The sequence below is a fragment of the Topomyia yanbarensis genome, chromosome 3 (genome assembly GCF_030247195.1).
Source record: "Topomyia yanbarensis strain Yona2022 chromosome 3, ASM3024719v1, whole genome shotgun sequence".
Classification (NCBI taxonomy): domain Eukaryota; kingdom Metazoa; phylum Arthropoda; class Insecta; order Diptera; family Culicidae; genus Topomyia; species Topomyia yanbarensis.
Window position 1 is genome coordinate 156130447 of NC_080672.1, and position 18837 is coordinate 156149283.

Here is an 18837-nt window from a genome sequence, read left to right on the forward strand (position 1 = left end):
TTATATTATTAAAATATTTATTATCCATAAATCTAATCTTGCGTTTACATGACGATACACATTTCCCATAAAATTTACAGATTTTTTATCCCCAAAATATGTTACGATACAGTTGTATTAATTAACGCTACATTGTCTGGTTCATCTTCACCTTTCCAAGTAAAAATGTTTGCTACTCCCAATCGTAAGCTTTATAAGCTGTCATATTTGGAGTTTTTTTTTTACAATTTATCAACTTAATTAAAATGTTACACCATTCTGAGTGACATTAGTGACTTTTTCAAAAAAACTAAAAGTACTTTCCAAAACGGGTCGATTGCATTTCTTCACAAGAATCGATTACAACACACATATTCCATACATGTGTGTCTCTTTGTCTAACCTACTGAGCTTAGAACGAAAAAAATGAAACAAGCTTAACACGGAATATCGTGCTGATTTTAGTGCCATTTTTGTTTCAACATAAGCGCATGATTATTTGTATTAAGGAAAAATACATCCGGTTTAAATAAAAAACGGAAAACTATATGGCCGCAAATAGTGTTTTGGAACCCGTGAAACTCTTGGTAGTCTTCACGAAAAATGATAGCTATTTACAGATTGTTTGAACTCTATTTTATTGAATCGTTATCATTTGTGTAACAAAATAGTTATATTTTGCTGTTTCTTTAGCCTGCCATAATAAAAACGCGATCAGCAATCATTCCTGCACAAAATATTTTTTCTGATTCGATTGGGGACCTTAGTATGTTATAGTAGCAGAATTCATACAGCGAAAGAGGTGAAACCTGCAACACATTTTAAAACTCTGTTTTATAAGTAACGCACGCTGTTCGGGTAAGAGCCCGGCAGAACTAAACATATCTATCCTCCTGTCGCTCACTGGCTTAAATTATTAAACTGAATGTTGTACACTTTTTAATTCTTATCATTCCTAACAAAAGGAAAATGCTATAAATTAACTCATTTTTGTTTTTGTACAAAGGTAGTGTTGTACATATAATTCTGACTTTAAACTATTTTTAAATTTTTCTTCGGGGTAATCGCCATTCATGTATTACGCCTGTGTCTGAGCGAAAACATGGGGTGCTCAAAATAAAACTCTTTATCAAAATATAAACAATCGACACGTTTCACTGGAAACAATGTCGGAAATTTCTACTCCTAGGAATACCTACGAAATCAAACAGGAGAATAATATTACAAGGTTTCATTCTTAATCATAGTAGACAGTTCAGGCTGCCGTCCCGGGTGAAATTCTCCGGTTCCACTGGGCAAGGATGATTGCTGTTGCTGTTGAATCATTCTCTGCTGCTGATAGATATGCTGATAATCGCCGCTTTCACTAACAATAGCATTAGCAGCCGCGTAGTTGTGATGATTATCTCCATTCACTGTACCCCCTCCTGCGTTGATTATAGATGCATCCTTGTAATCCATTATATCTCCCATAACTATCTGCTGTGAATGCTGGTGGTGTTGTTGTTGGTGATGATGATGATGCTGTTGTTGATGATCCATATTTACAATAATACCGCTCTTATCCTCAGCATCTGCATTTGAATGTTGCTGCTGTTGTATGTGTTGGTGGTGCTGCTGATTGGTGCTACTGGATAAATGCGCATGCTGTGATGGTAGTGGATGATGGACTTGTTGTGAGGCCATAATGGCACCAGAAGGATGATGGATGATAAAACCACCACCACCGGCGCTAGTTACCGTGGGAGTTATGGTCATCGCTTGAGCCGTTTGATCCGCCACTGTTGCTGCCGATGGAACTGAGACAATCGAGGAAACCGGACCGGCATTGCCGGAATTGGCTGCAGCGGCAGCAGCAGCGGTTGTTGCAGCGGTGTTCAGCAAATTTCATCCCACCTCGTTCTTTAGTATAAATACTTTCTTCATTTCCTCCGTACCATCCGGTTTGGTTATACGGAGCATAGCCTCTTCTCACTCGACGTTCGACTGCCTTGATGAATCATGAATGATCTCGTACTTGATGACCTGCGCAGTGTTGCTTTCGAGAACTTGAACCTGAAAGTACAGTATAAAACGCGTGGTAAGTGATTGATGTCCGATTATCCTTCAAAAAATATCTACTGTCATGCATTGCTGGGCATGCTTAACTCATCCTAGTTTACTTATTTCCCATAAGCGACCCTTGTTTTCACTAGTTCCACGTGGCCTGTCGCATAATAGTATAATAGTAATAATAGTTTTAGAGATGTTCCGTATTAAATAGGATTTTAATACGCTTCCAAGAATGTTAAAAAGCTTTGGGATCAACTTCATTCATTTACCACATTATCGCTTGTTCAGCATTATAAGTATCGCCTGAATCGGCATTGGAATCATTATCCCCAACACCCAATATCAATCGTACCAATAAACCTTTGATTTATAAATTCGTATGCCAATCCGTACCGATTTCCGCTGGCCAACCTGGTCATGATCGGTAATATTTACCAGAAACTGAAAATTGAAACTCTAAGACACAATTTGGGTACAAGTACGTAAAGATTTGGCTGAAATAGGTATCTTAACTCTTGAATGCATGAATTTGTTTTTATGTGCACCTTCTGTTATGGCTTTTTATCACAAAATTCGGTATAGTGCCGCTTTGGGCGCATACTTTGCATGAGTTCTGCAAACTAATGATCTAACAGTGATACGTGCAAGAAATGTCTCATCTCACTGTTAGGTGGATTAAGTAGGTTTTTATGTTTCATACTAATTACACGCAAAACTTTGATTTTATCACGAAATATGATTATAAATGTCATTTTCTTACTGTTTCCTTATATTTTTGGTGCAGAACGGGTCTGATCAGTATTTCTGCCCTACCCAAGAATGTGTGCTCCCCTCGACCCAAATTTGAACTAGGTCGAATTAACGCGAGGGGTCCATATAAGGCGACACAATCTGGACACCTAAAACACATAGATCTTTTGAAATAGGGCAACCAACTAATTTTGAACCCCTAGAGGAAGTGAAATTACGTTAACGTCAATAATATTTATTTGCCTATGGTCTACTCCAAAATTACTGTTCTTGAAAGAAAACTGTCGATGGATGTTTTATATATTGACATAAACTCGAAAATGACATTTCTTTCCAGCATGATTTTTTTTAAATTTGAGACCCTCCACAATAATTTAGATAACTTAGTGTTGTCTATAAAACATTACAAAGAAACATGTTCAAATACGTCGCATGCATAATACCAAATCAGACAAACTAATTGAATCAATAAAAAGTATTAGAATTGCATGTTTGAAACCAGTTTAAAAATGTCCATCGGTTCCTCTTGGCTATCGTTGAAATATGAATCGTGTTCGGTGATAATTTTTAAAACTGTGGATGCTGTTTAAATTTAAACAATTAGAGATGAACTAATGATATTGAAACTTAATAGACACCCCAAGGAATATAACTGTTGCATCAAACCAAACAAATGCAGAGAAACCTGGCAGTGCAGGAGGCAAATACATTAACAGGATCCAAAATATGCAGGGGTCCAAATTAGGTGGGTTACCCTATTCAATCAAAACATGAAATATTCTTCGCAAATGTGGACAGATATGTTCTATCTAAGAATATGAAATTCATTGATATGTACTATGCTATATTTCACCGCAAGGAGAAAAATTGGATAAATACCAAAATTTCTCACCAGGACGAACATTTTTGGTAAAACCAGTCTTTGAACTTGAAGGGCACAAATCCGTACTTCTTAGTTGGGTGCGTTTCGAATTCGTCTCTTCAGAAACCGACACTAACTTTTTGTCGGAATAGATTTGGACTTTTGGTGTTTACCCAATTTTTCTCCTTAGGCTGAAATATAGCATAGTGCTTTCGCATAGGCCTGCTAGCCAAGACATGTTTCGGCTTCACTGTTTCTTATCGGCATAAACAGAACTTCTGCTCGGACGGGACATCACGTTTGACCAGTCGTTCGATTGAAACACGAATTGTGTTTTAGTTTTAGGGATTTGCGTCAAGCCGGCGCAATAGATTATATTCCGACAAAAAGTTAGTGTCGGTTTCTGAAGAGACGAAGTCGAAATGCACCCAAGTAAGTTGATATGTAAAAAAACTTACAAAATAGTATCGAAAGTGCGTATAAGAAAAGTTGTTGTGTGTGGTCAAGCAAAAAATCAGGAATATCTAATTGTATCAGCCTTCTGATTTTATCCAGTGCAATTTAACATAACTGAAATATGATTTGGACAATATTAGAGTGTATATAATTGTCTTCAAAATAGGTAACGCAAGATAACGCTTAACAGTTGTCTTTAACCCATTATATCCTAGCGTATGAAATTTCATACGCAGGACTATCCATCGTTTAACGCGTATATACTGTGGAATTTTGACATCTAACTGCTTTATTATTACACCGCATACTTCAGTGTGAAGTAAGACAGCTGCCAATTTTTGTCATTTTATTTACATTTTTTAACCGTGTATTGTTGAAATAAATGGCGGCTGAAAAGTAAGCAAAACATTTGATTTAATTTTATTGTTAGGATTAGTGCTAATAATTCCATTATGTGACAAAACGTTGTCACAGGTGTAAAAGAAGTGTTGTCTATCAAAAAATCCGAAGAAATATGCGAAACAACTTAAAATTTGTTTTTTTTGTTTAAGCGTGCGAAATTTTTTGCATGAGATATTTCCAATCTCAAAACCATTTTAAGCGGTGATTTTGTTTTTCCCATAATCTTCGATACATTTTTTGATGGAATTGAGGATATCACTGCATTTGGCTCACCTTTTGAAAGCCCTGGGTTATAATGAGTTAATAAACAAGAAGTAAGAGCTGGTCTCTTACTACTGTGCACACATCTAACTTTGCGCAGCTCCAAACTCAGCGCACTTTCTTATTATCACGATAATAAACCATGGCACACAAAATGTCGGAAAATTTCAACAATGACAAAAAATCTGTTTACTTATTGCTAATAATTAACTATATTTGTTCACCATGAAAAATAATTCATGTAAGGTAAATAAATAAACAAGACATTCATCACGTGCTAAAAAGTTCCAATTTTCTGCGTCTTAATACTGGTGCTAAAAAGTGTCCGAACATTAAACACGCTTTTTTTCAGGAAAAAAAAACTTTGTTCCCTCTATTTTTTCAGTGATTGAGCAGTGTAGGTAACATTCAAGTATATTCTTGCACATTTTTCATTTCATTTACTATTGAACCGATAAAAAGTGATGCGCAATGTTTAGAACCGTTATTTACATCATGTTCTTATTTCTGCGCACTTGTAGCAATTCGGCATTACACTAATAAAAGGCTTACTCGTTTGTGCAAGTGGAAAACGCTGTCGATCTTGTTAAAAACAGTCACTCCACCGTTGATGATGTTTGCCTGAAATCACATATGGCAATGTACATTACGCCGCGCCGAAACAGGCCACGATTGTAACACCATTTGAAACCTACTGTCCGTTCGTGTTGCATTTATATCCCATATTTCTTATCCATTTAATGTACAAACAAAATAAATCGATTCTAAAGCATCGTGCTTTTTAAAGCGTGCGCAAAGTTAGGAACAACTCGCACAATGTTAGGAACAATGCAGTTTTCGTGCGCAAAGATAGGAACAAGATAATGAAATAGCTTTTAAATTATATATTTATTTTATAGTCTATTCTTTTTCTTACTAACAATTTCTATGAAATAACTCTATCACGAAAATAAATTTTAAGGAAGAGCTACGCTTTTTCTATTTTTTGTATTGAAAAAAACTTAGAAATTGTACACGTTTTATTTTGCTGTTTCTTCAAATTGTTTACATACTTTTAATTTTTAACTTTCCCAATGTATAAATTTTGTCTAAATTCTCTGTTTCTCCGTTTTTGAGTTTTTTTTTGTCTATTTTTAATATTGTTAAGTTTTTTTTACTATTTGCATATGATTTTTTTTACATTTTAACGACATTCAATTAGCTAGATATTACTGAGTAGGAAAAGTTTAGAGCCATAGTACTCAAATAAGATGTGAAGTATACAGATCGGAAAACTAGAAATGGCAGGGTCATTAGAACCACTGATAACTGACATACCAGTCAAGTTTTCAGTGTGTAAGAAATAAAACTGCCGTTTTGAAATGCCACCAGCGAGTAGCAACTTGCCACTAGTCGGCGCTACGATCAGCCAACAAACGCTATACGGGTCTTGCGTGCAAACTTTGATACAATGGTGATTCACGCCTGCGATCCTGTATGCGATGGTGATTTTAAACATATTTCCATTTAAATGTTTACACAGTTTTTTTGAGAAAGTTTGTTCTAGCTTATATGTCTGTTCTCTGTGTTAGAACAGGCTTAATACCTTACGGGCTTAACTTTTGACTTCTGCTGATGGGGGTCGAGTTTAGGCAGCATAACTACGAATCACTAAAGCCACCAGCATGCCTCTTGGTAAAGAGTGACAACTCTGTCTGTTCTAGTGACCCTGCCACTTCTAGTTTTCCGATCTGTATACTTTACATGCTTGCTCTCACTTGAGTACTATGGCTCTAATTTTTTTATAACTTTCCCTACCCAGTAATCTCTAGCTAATTGAATGTTGTTAAAATGTAAAAAAGGGTTGTACGTCATCTCCCGGAAAACTATTCCTCGGGATGTACCATATCTCGGAATATCGTTTCCCGGAATGTGCAATTTCCCGGAAAACCATTTTCCGGAATGTATCATTTCCCGGAAAACAGTTTCTCGGAATGTATCATTTCCCGGGAAACCATTTCGCGGAATACCATTTCCCGGAAAATAAAAAAACCTCGCACCTCACCGACCAAAATTATTATTAGATGACCTGCTATGCAGCTAACTGTGTTCTAGGAAATTTCACTTACTTTACTGAAAAGTTGTTTAAAAATATTTTTAAATTTATTTTGATCTTTATTTGAAGTGGTTACTGTGCTTATCACTAAAAATTAGCAAAAAAAACAAGATTGCGAAACTGTCATTTTAAATATTTAACATATTGTAATTTAAATTGATCATTATATGAACTGCTTACGAACGACTTTGGTTTTGAACCAAAAAGAAACTTCGGAGGATTTAAAAAAATCGAGTGGGAAAAACAAGCAAGTGAGATATCAATAAATAAAATGTGTACCAAAATAGTAACAAATACTTCCCAATTTTCCAACCGCAGGTAGTGAAGGGTGAATAAATTCATGAATGTCAAATTGCTGACCAACATGCCCTATATTTTGCCTTTTGTTCCAAATTTTGCGGATTCAGTCAAAATGGTATGTTTTCAATTCTTTTACTATTTTGAATCTATTCCATCGCGTTGTAATCTTCGGTGAAAAGCTTAATACGAGAGGCGACACGTCGGTGCGTTCAATCTGTTCATTGAACAGATAGAAACAATCAAATGACCCAAAACCAATTTTGAGTTAATATGAACAGCAGTAGCACGCAAACTATTTTTGATGAAAGTAATAATCTCCAAACCTTGAAGTTTGACAATTTGATCTGAACGATAAATCAACCTAGCGTCTCTAGAAAGTAGAATTCAGAAATTTTCTGCTTTCCTATGACCGGTTCAACCAGAAACATGCACGCACCTCGTACTCTCACCGCATGCATGGATGGAGCAGCTGCATGAACGACGGCTGGAATAGCAGCGTGAGTGTCATGGCTCTTTCTATTCTCTTTTGCACCGGTTCAAATCAATTATTGAACCAGCGTGCATTGCTGCAATGTACTTATGGGCATTGGAGCTGTTTGCAAAACGAGAGCTGTGTGGAAACCTTGCGCCGTACATTCACAGCTGTTTTCGACCAACGCTTTTTTTCTTGGGTAGCCTAACAAGACGTTTCTGCCTTTGGGCATCAGGCACGTAGCCAGAGGGGGGGCTAGGGGGCTAAAGCCCCCCCCGAAAATTTTCAAAAATAAATTTAAGAAACAACCTGTTTTTCGGTGACTCTTAAACAAAATGTATCTTGTTTGGTTTCAACAAATTAATGCGAGAATTGTGAGGAAGATTGCTATTTCGAACCACCGAAGACAGCGGTCAGGATATCTACTCAGTATGCTGAGTGTGATAAAACAGTTCCCTTCATGTTGTGTGACTCGTCGGAAGAACAAAAGAAATTGTTACTTTAATTCTTGCTGTGGGGATCTGTCGAATGATTGAGTCGCAGAAGCAAGAAGTAGTGCTCCAGCCAAATACGGAGGCTATTGACTTCCGGTCTTTTCGCATAAGATCGATCTTATGCGAAAAGACCTGAAGTCAATAGCCTCCGTATTTGGCTGGAGCAACATTCATGATGTGAAATATTTGCTGAAGGTGAATATGGAGGTTATGCTTACGAACATCGCCTTTAACGAGTTTAACCATGTCAGGCGTTCAGTGCTGATGCCATTTAACAAATTAGCCCAGCGAAACCAGTCATTTTGCATAACAACTTGAAACATGTGGTTGATCCTCATATATATGGACGATGAGAAAATCAATGCTCGGCTACAAGATCTGATACCACTTACTTGCACCGTGGCTATTAAAAGATTCCTGTCACATTTGGAAAAAAAATGGTATTTATTATAAAGGACACATCTAGGAAGTAATTCCCTATATATTAAATGGTGTTTTTGTGGTGAAAATCTAGGTGAACAGACATATTTCCTCCAACCTGACCCTGCACGTAAAAACTGAATGCGATAGTATTATTTTACACATTATATCTTTGCATATACATAGTCTCCAAAACCATTTCCTGAAAAACAAACATTTGCCAAATTTTGGCTGCTGTTCGGATAATATTGACGGCAAAAACTGCGTCTAGTATCTCAAAATCAATGGTCGGCACCATCATTGAGGAAGTCGACACTCGTGACCCGTCAGAAATTCGCGAACATGGACGTGGCAGTAACCACTATGATGATAAGGAAGTGTACGAGATAGAAATGAACAACCACCGCAACACTGTTGGTTAGGAAAAATATTTCCCAGCCTAGTAAATAGTTCTCCACACGCAATCGTTAGTTGTTCGCACGAGATCTGTAGGACAACCATTTACGTTTTATCACTTTCATTGTTCACATCATGGAAATATATTGAAGACACAAGGCTTCATTTAGCTAATGCATTGAACCGAATAAAATAAACGAAATATATAATAAAATGCAGAAGTTTTATAGAAAAGTGAGCTCAAAAACTGTCCCAAAATGAGAACTTTATCGCTAGTGGTTGTGTCTAACAAAACTCAGATATCATGTTATATATTAGCCAGAATAAAGTTAGTTAAAGCATAAGCAAATTGAATTTCTGTAATAGGTTAGTGCACTGTACACTTAGTAGAAACATCAGGCATCTCACTCAAGCGTGCTAGACAAAAACATTTCCGTTAGTTGATGACAATATAGTCGAGAAGACAGTTTTTGTTTTCGCGACATTTTAATGCAATAGTAAAGTATTTCGGTTGACACTCAATTTCATTTTATGCGGAGAATGCGTTCCGTATTTAAACATTATTAGACCGCAAATTAGTGATATTTTAAACAATCGAACAATAAGCAAGAAAAACACCAAAAAATAAACAAGTCAAAAAGTGGTAAAACAGTGGTTTTTCTGAGGTGTTCATCAACCCACGAATTGTATACCGTCGTATATTACTAATGTTTTTGACATACAGAAACGTACATAGTAGCGGTAGGACTATCTGTTGTAATTTTATCCTTACTTTTCAACGGATGTCAATTGATGCTAAACCACATATTAGTCAATCAGTCATAATAAACTTAATGTTGTAAGCAGTAGCATTTCTGTGTCTTTCGATGGTTTCCAATTAATGTCCATGTAAGTCTAAAAACGACGTGACGATAAAGTGAACAAACATCAGTAGCCTATCACGAAGAGCGACTAAAATGTTGTAACTAGTTGAGTCTACAGTCAATAAGTTGGGATTAATGTTTCGATTTCATGTTTTCGTTTTATTTGTGTTCGTTATGAAATAAAATGAGAGAGATGAGCAGAGATCACGAAGAAAAAGAGAGAGAAAATAATAAATAAATTGAAATCGACCCAAGAGCAGCTGTTCTATATTTTCTGGGCACTCAACTACAGAACAACAGAAATCATCAAAGAAAGTTGGCCTTACGTTACTCTTCGGCAGAGGTGAAGTAAGTGCGATGTATACCCGTCCATGTGTCGGAATAAAAAGATGCTGAAATTATTGAGCTTGTTCATATTAATAATATCTAGTTCTTTTTTCCAATCTAAAGTTTTATTTGAAACGGCTCAATGCGTTAGCACAACTGAGCCGTGGGTCAATAAGTAAAAATTAAAAAAAAATCTAAGAATGTCGGTCTGCCAGATCTTGTTGACGCAGTTTGCTGCTGCGTGTTGAGATCTTTTTCCTTGGTGGTGAGGCCGCTTGGGGGTCATTCAGTCTGCCTTCTCTCGCGTTATCGTTCCCGTCCATGTCGTCATCGGTACTGCTTTCTTGCTGTTCACGATCAGAGGTTCTTATTTGTTTCTTGTTCTTATGGGTCGCTGTTGTATATCCGTCTTCATCGGTATTTGCTTCTTTATTGGCGATGCTAGTTGTTGGTTTGGGAGCGGTTGTCGTGGTCGTTGTACCTGCATTATTGGGTAATTGGATCGTTGTTTTAGGTTTATCTGAAGGTATCGGTGGCTGCTAGTTAGAGTTGGCTGTAGTAGATGAGTTTTGACTAGTTGCTTCGGCGCATATTTTTCCGTAGTAGGCTGTATAGTTACAGAATTGGCATGTTGGGGTCTGCCCGGGATATGTGATTAGCGTTGTTTGCTTATAGGTCACGCCATCCTTCGGTGATTTGCATTCGATAGTCATGTAAGAAGGTATTGGTTTAGTCACTCGCATTCTCACAATACGAACGCCGTTGGGAATGCCGGTGAAAAAAAATTTCTAGGTATCATTCGTAATAGATTCTACTTCTCCATTTGCGACATGATTCGTTTGATGAAATCTTCCTTCGTGCGCGGGGCCAAATCATGGATACGCACGTCCACCATGTCGTTTTCCATATGCACGGGGATCTTGATTCTGGTGTTATTAAATTCGACCTCGTGTTGCATGTTGTTCTTTGCAATGAAGTTTTCGGCCTGTGCTAAGCTTCTAAACGTGATCAAAACACAGTTTTTTACGTGATGTAGCTGAATGTAGGTAACTTCAGCGAGATTAAGCTCAATTTTCACTTTAACTAATTGTTCCACTTCCTGAACTGTTCGTGTTATCCCGTAGCACAGACACTTTTGCTTCATTTGGCAAACTCATTTCACTCCGCAGCCAGGAGCAACGATACAATTTGTATGTGCACTGATATAGAACAATAGCTAGCTTGATTCACTGGTGCCTATAGCCTGCTAAAGCGTAGCAATTTTTTTTGCTTCTGCTTTTTGCGACGTCAGAAGATAGACATTCTAGTTATTTTGGTAATACATTTAACAAATTTCACGTACCGTCAAGTCACCAGTTACCGTGCGTTTAGGTGGATTTGACGTGACTTTCAACTCTGTTTTTTATCAAAATGAAAACCGCTCTCATAGTCACCGTAAAAATACCTATCTAAATACGTCACAATTTAGAAATAATATAAAACTATTAGCAACAAAACGAGAATAAGTAGTTTGTTTGGCACCAGTGCACGTTATATGATCAACTTACCATGTATTTAAAATTTTGATTCAACTTTAGTTGGAATGTTTCAATAAAACGATGAAACGAGAGGATTTGGGATCTGGATCTCTCCGATAGATTCAAGGAGCTAGTTCTTTAAATTTCGTGATTTTGAAACAGCACGGTGAACGAAATATGCACGGCGACTGGCGACTTGAAGGAAAATTAGAAGATATTAGTAATCAGTGTTTTCGTTCGATTTGTAGACAATTTTCTTTAATAAATTAAATTGTGGGCAGTTTCCTTCAGTTTATTTAATCATTTAAATTTATATTTTGATCCTATTGATCACCAAAAATCCTCTAATCTCTAATCTACCAGACCAAGGCTAGTCTTGAAAATAGTTTCATTTAAATAGAACTGGTAATACTCGCAGAACGCAAGACAAAGAAAATAGAAGTTGAACCGTCTCTGGGCATCTACAAATCGCTCGCTAAATCAGAAGATTTTGTGCGAATTTCGACATTCTCTTCGTTCGAACATTTTATGGATATTTTTCTACTCATTTCGGTTTAGCATCTTCTACGCCTTTTAAAGGTGTAGCTTGGAACACCTAGTGTTTTCCAGCACCGTCAAGCATTGTCATATTCGGTTAGCGCATAAACACTGTGAACTCTAGAATATACTTTGTTGTAACGAGAGTAAGTACTATAACCTTTCTTGTGACAATGAACATATTTTTAGGATTGTCTTAGATTTGAAATTCATTTCATTATGAGCTTTTCAAAATTTAATTTAGTTTCTAGTGACTATATCAAATTGTCAGAATTAAAAGCTTTATGCAATTTTTTTTAAGCCCCTCCCGAAACAAAATCCTGGCTACGGGCCTGGGCATATTAGTTACAGGCGCGTATGTATTTGGATGGTTCGACGATAATAATGAACCGTCTACTTTTGCGTCAAAGAAAACGTATGTTCTTTGCATTTACATACTAAAAATATGTCTACTGAAATTATAAAATAGACAAATTCAAATCTGGGGTTGTTTTATTCATGAACGCGTAGATGTTAAATGCCTGTTTCCCACGATAATTTGCGAGGAAACTAAGTTTTCTGGATTTAATGAATTGCATGTGGAACGTTCAAATTTCTATCAAATTTGAAAGAATTAAGGTATGATTTTAAACCATAAATGTTTCAAACAGAAGGACGAATAATTCTCGGTGTGTAAAAAATAAGATTCTACATTGCAAGTTAATTCAAATTATACAACGATATATAAGTATTCAATAATCCTATTATACATGGTTGTATTGCTTATATTTCAGTTAAGAAATCTTTTTTCAAGTCTAATTAAGTGGTAGTCTTCTCGGATATAATATATATTGTTTGTTCTTTTTCTATGATAAACATTCTACAAGACGTTTATTGGACAATTAACTGGTGGTTTTTGTTTTGGTCTGCTCCAGCGAAAAGTTTGATGTCAACGAACATTGGTCCTATTCGTTAGATGTTGGATGAAATCGATGACGAATGATGACGAAATCAGCTGAACAGAAACGTCTCATGGAATCGCATTAGAGATTATCGCAACGTTTTAGGCGCTTTGTGGTATATTGAACAGGTTGACGGTGGAACCACACGTCGCCTCTGCTTAATACACCTCTGTAGAATTTTTAAGATTTCGAAATTTTGTTTACTGAATAACAAAAAATGGAAGGCGAACAGAATACCTAATTGTTTATATTTTCAATACTCTTCTATCATGTTTAGGTAAACTTCAAGTGTGCTACAAACTACAAACGCGTTTTTTTTCCAAAACCACTTCAAACCACGAGCTGGTCGGAAATATACTTCGAACCAATCTTTTTTGATCGTTTTGAAATATTCACAGCATATTCAAATTTATTTTCTACAGCGACGTACGAAGGATTTTAGTTTTTCTAATAAATGATATCTGCATCGATTTTGTTGGATATTTTCGGTAAATTTAAGACTAAGAGAAACGAAAGCAATGAAATTGAAAGACGGATAGGTATTCTATAAATAATAAGATGTTGATTTTAATGCTATTTTCAGCGTTTCGCGTATAATTAAGATAGCAAAACACATCCTACGTTAGCCGCTTACTATCGTTCTAAGGAATCGGGGAAAATAACTTTAGTTTTTGGCACTGGCACATTACAGGGGTTTAAAAAACATGCTGGCGGGAAAATGTTGAACAAATTACTAAAAATTAATATTTTTGTGCTGCATAAGTCGTATTATGAATCCCATTTTATGCCGAGTCCTTATGCCGAGCTCTAGAATGGTGTAAATTAACATTCAATTTAGAACGCCGCGAAATGCGGCCATCTTTAAAATTGAATAGGCAGTGTTTTCCACGCCGTAGGCAACATTGTTATGATAATCAATCACTAATACTCTAAAAATGCCCTGAATACGTTGATTGATTTTATTCAGGATTCATAGTGAAAGTCCTTTTGGACTTTTATTGATTATTATTCTCGTTGATATTTTTTACAGTACCAGGGCATTGAAAACGCCTTCAGTTATTTTATATTTCACTTCGTATTAAAAATTTCTATGTGACACAACTAGACTCACTGCTCTCCATTTACCCAGGCTAGTTTGCATAACTAACACAACTAGACTCATTGTTCTCCATTCACCCGTTTAAATGTTGCAATATTATATGGAAAAAGATTGAACAAACTAACACTCCTTGTATCGATAAAAAATAAAATGCGCCTTTGGGAGAAAAATTGGTGTTTACCCAATTTTTCCTCCTTAGAGTGGAATATAGCATAGGACCAATTTCGCGCCAACTCGAACAAATGTTGGCAGCACTCAGAAGTTAATGAAACTTTCTGTACATGAGAACTGTGCCGGAGGGCTAAAATGACAAATCCTACAACAAAAATGTAGAAAAAGTGATTTTTATAAAATTAGTGCATTTTTTTAATAAAAATATTAAAAAAAATTCTTCATCGACTGACTACACTGATAAAATTATGGATTCTCTGGACTTTGAACTCTGGATGTTGCAATCTTCACGTTGCGTTCAGGACTCTGGACTGTCGCCTTGAGATTCTGTGTTATGGACTCTGGATTCTTGTTTCTCGTCTATGGGCTCTGGACTCTAGGTTTTGGACTCTGGGCTCTGGCTTCTGAACTCTGAACTCTGGGCTCTGAACTCTGTTCTCTAGACTCTGGACTCTGCACTGGGAACTCTGGATTCTGGATCTGGACTCGACTCAGTATTTTGGGTTAAGGACTCGCGACTCTGGAGTCTGGACTCGGGACTCTAAGCTATGGAATCTGGAGTCTAGGTTCTCTCCTCAGGATTCTGGGTTCTGGTCTCTGAGCTATAAATCCTGAATAAAAATACACTGGCAAAAAAAATCAGTTTGGACAAAGAAAAGTTTTTTTCAAATAACTTTTTTCCTTGAAAGTGCCCAACTTGAAGTTTTGGCGGTAAGTAGGGAACATAACTACATATCTTGGAACAAAATTTCATCCAAATCAATGATGGTTTTTTTGTGAATCGACTTTAAATTTTTAAAATCGATTTTTTAAGTGTAGGAGACGATGAAAAAATTTTCCATTATTTTTATTTAAAAATTTGACTATTTTTGTGAAAATCAATCCTAAAACATTTTGGTGTAGAATTTGTCATTTTTAGACTATAGCCATTTGAAAAAAAAAATGGTAAAAAAGTTTGATCCTTTTCAAAAGACAGTCTAGATCAAGGTGCTTAGAGTTCTAAGGCGAATCGCCTATGGCAGAAACTAGGTGAGGAGTGAGGTAACCGTGCAGCAGACAGCAAGGAAGAAAAATAACAGCGAACAACTTTGTTTACCTGCTGAAATCCAAGTAAACATATGGAGAGAACTATGATGGTAGCTGTCGTTTCTGAAACCAACATGACTGATCGGCGTTTTTGAGGATCGTATCACCTGAGAATAAAAACTCCTTGGTCTAGATCATTTTTGGCTTTTTGTGACAAAAACTTCATGTACAGAAAGTTTCATTAAAATCTAAGGGGTGCTACCGACTCTGAATACGATTTAGCGCAAATTTCGTCATAGTGCTTTCGCATTAGCCTACTAAGCCAAGACAAGTTTCGGCTTCTCTGTCTCATCGGTTTAATAGAACTTCTAGTCTAACGGGACATCACGTTTAACCAGTCGTTTGATTGGAAACATAAAGTGTGTCCGTTCTGAGATTTAGCGTCAAGCAGGCGCTAATCTATTTCGACAATAAGTTGGTGTCGGTTTCTGATGAGACGAAGTCGAAACGCGCCCATGACGTTATCTAATAAAAGCGGTTTATTTTTCACCCAAAATGCCTAACATCCCTCGAAATTACAGCATTTTGACATTTTGCTTCGACAGATTTCATAGCCGAATCTTAATGTACAGGAAAAGCTAATAATACGATCAAATTTTACTCAAAGCTAGCAAGCAAAAAAAATCTGCAGACTTTAAGGAGTTTTCGGCGCTTTCCTCTCCAAATTGTTTGCTAATTTCTGGTAATCTTATAGAACATATTAACCTTTGTTCATTTGGGTATTTGAATAGATCCTCATAATGCAACCGTTAGTTTGACTGTAATATCTATGACAAGCATTGAAAAGTTTCGACGAATTACTTTCAAATGCAAAAAGGCCATTAATTGAGCGGAAAGGATACAGGTTATACGAATGTCTTCGTTGATTAGCCTTATGTCAGAAAATGCTCATATGAAGAACAAATGATTGCTTCTGAATGGCTAAGTTTTGTCTTACTGTCTGTTAAAACTTATAATAAGATCACCAATCTACAATAACTAAAACTCTGACAATTGCACGTCATTTCTCGAACAACTATTTTGCGGAATCTACCATTTCTCTGATTGCGTTTTTACTGGAAAATTAAGCTAGGGATTAGCTTATAGTAAAAAACATTTGCATTTAGAATCATATTGGATTATTAGCATATTTGCATGTCATTCAAATAAGGGAGCTATGGAGAAATGAGACATTCCATTGGTAAATATTTGGATGGTGTTCAGAGCCAATATAACTTTTAAATTAGTTTATTCTATATTTACATACATGCTTATCCTGTTTTTTTGCTTGCAAATCTTTGGTCCATAGGCGTTTTTCTTTTGCTTGCTGCTTATGTTCAAAACGAGGCAAAATCTCAGACTTTTAATTTTATTTGCACCCAATTAAACCCCATATTTTTGTCCATGCCTGAAAGAAGGCGTACTCTTATAATAGATGCTCGTAATTACAATTAAAACCAACATACAAATATAAAACTAAACGCTCTATTGAAATTATTATTCATCGAAAATTACACAAATATTTCCAAAACCAAGTTAATATGTGAAAGAAAAACTCAGAAAAATGATGCACAATGAAAAAAAAATAAAATTTTTGAAAATAATATTTCCGAAGAATTACTATCATTCAATAGAAGGGAAATGTTTAATAATAAAATTCCAACATTATTTCGATGAAAGCAAAATCATTATAATTATTAAGTTACCCAGCATGTCTTCTCAAAAGAAATGTAATGTGTGAGGATTGTGGTATGATTGATTTTCCGAAAATAGTATTTGGTACATTCAGGGAAATGATACATTTCGAGTAATGACGTACAACCACTCATATGCATTTACCGAGCCCGCATAAAACAACATTTCACCCATTTGGTAAAGAAGCTTAAAATGACTTTACATATTGTACCTGCACAGGCTGGTTAGCGATAACCAGGTTGCGCATCGCGTGCTGTTGGTTGCTCTGGGCCTGATTTTGCTGCTGTTGTTGGGCTTGCTGTTGTGCCTGTTGCTGCTGCTGAAGTTGATGCTGTTGGACAACTTGTTGTTGCTGGGCTGCTTGCTGTTGCTGTTGTGCTTGTTGTTGCGCCTGTTGCTGTTGCTGCTGGGCCAATGCCTCCTGGTTAGTTTGTTGGATCTACAAAATAAGAGCAATCAGTTGAAATTGGGATGATCACAATGAAAAAAAAACTTACCACAACTAGCTGTTGTTGAGGCTGATTTTGTTGCGCCTGCGCTTGGTTCTGACCACCGCGCTGGTTCTGCTCCAGATGCTGACGCTGATGAAGCATGAGATGGTTCTTCTGGAAGAACGCTTTACCACACTCACATACGTGCGTCCGCACGGTACAACCGCCGTTCGGATGACGGCGGTTGTGTAACAGCAGACCATGTTTAGCCGCGAATCCTTTACCACAGTGCCCGCAGTAGTGGGACTTGGGTTTCGCCTGTGCAACCACAACCGTTTGTTGGTGCTGTACCTGCTGCTGGACTTGGGGTTGCTGTTGGACTACCTGCACCTGCTGTTGTTGGTGATTGGCATGGGACTGAACTTGCTGCTGCTGCTGTTGCTGTTGATGCTGCTGAACGTGTATTTGCTGGTGAGGTGGGCTATGCGGTTGTAGCGTTTGCTGTACCACCTGACCAGAGGAGGTGATAATTTGTACTGGAACGGGAGACGATTGCATTACAGGATTTGTGGTAACAACGGTAGTGCCACCTCCTATTAGTGAATATTCTAATGGTTATTAGAATGTTTTGGCGGGTTGTTCAGTGAGGATTTTTTGTGGTGGTGTTAGGTGCGTGGGTAACGTAAGAAGCGAGTCAGGAAGCACAAACAAATAGGTTTGGTTTGTTTGTTTGGATAGTGCAACATGAAAATTGAGAAAAAGAAACAAAAAAATATGAGAATGATTGTTTCATACAATTTGATATAGAATGTTAATAAATTGTATTGGTGGCTAACAACAAATAATAAATTTGACCTCAACTTAGCGATATAGCAAAAATGAAATTTTCTAACCTCCTTTAACGTATACGTGGAAAAAATTGGCTAGATTGAATTTGTTCTTATTGAGTTTATTGAATTATCCAACACAATTTTCAAAAAAATATCAATTATATATTCATACTGATTACAGCACTAATTATAGATTTATACACACTTTATGGCAATAATCACTTAAACAGGACGCCTAAATGTTCCATATGCCCTAAACGTGTATTCTGAATCTAGATATTTATTCATTCAGATGTGGCGTTTTGAAAAACCTTCAGTACGATTTTCAAAAGTCATTGGGTTGAAAACATAGCATTGTTGTGTAACCACGCTTGAATCTTTATTATTACACCAACTTCCTGAAACACGATGAGAGGTCACTA

At 36.6% G+C, this 18837-nt stretch overlaps 1 protein-coding gene across 9 annotated transcripts in view; it reads right to left on the reverse strand.

Moving 5' to 3' along the window:
• The window catches only part of LOC131692952 (zinc finger protein 665), a 71278-nt gene continuing 52441 nt past the window's right edge, over window positions 1–18837 (reverse strand). For 7 of the 9 annotated variants that reach the window (XM_058980384.1, XM_058980385.1, XM_058980378.1 and 4 more), the window contains exons 10-12: window positions 17652–18193; window positions 17357–17593; window positions 1–2034 (exon numbers count right to left, since the gene is read on the reverse strand). In XM_058980384.1, coding sequence (XP_058836367.1) covers window positions 1951–2034; window positions 17357–17593; window positions 17652–18193 — 863 coding nt within the window. In that variant the 3' untranslated portion in view covers window positions 1–1950. The remainder of the gene's footprint in view (window positions 2035–17356; window positions 17594–17651; window positions 18194–18837) is intronic. The other 2 variants (XM_058980386.1, XM_058980383.1) reach the window with 2 other exon arrangements.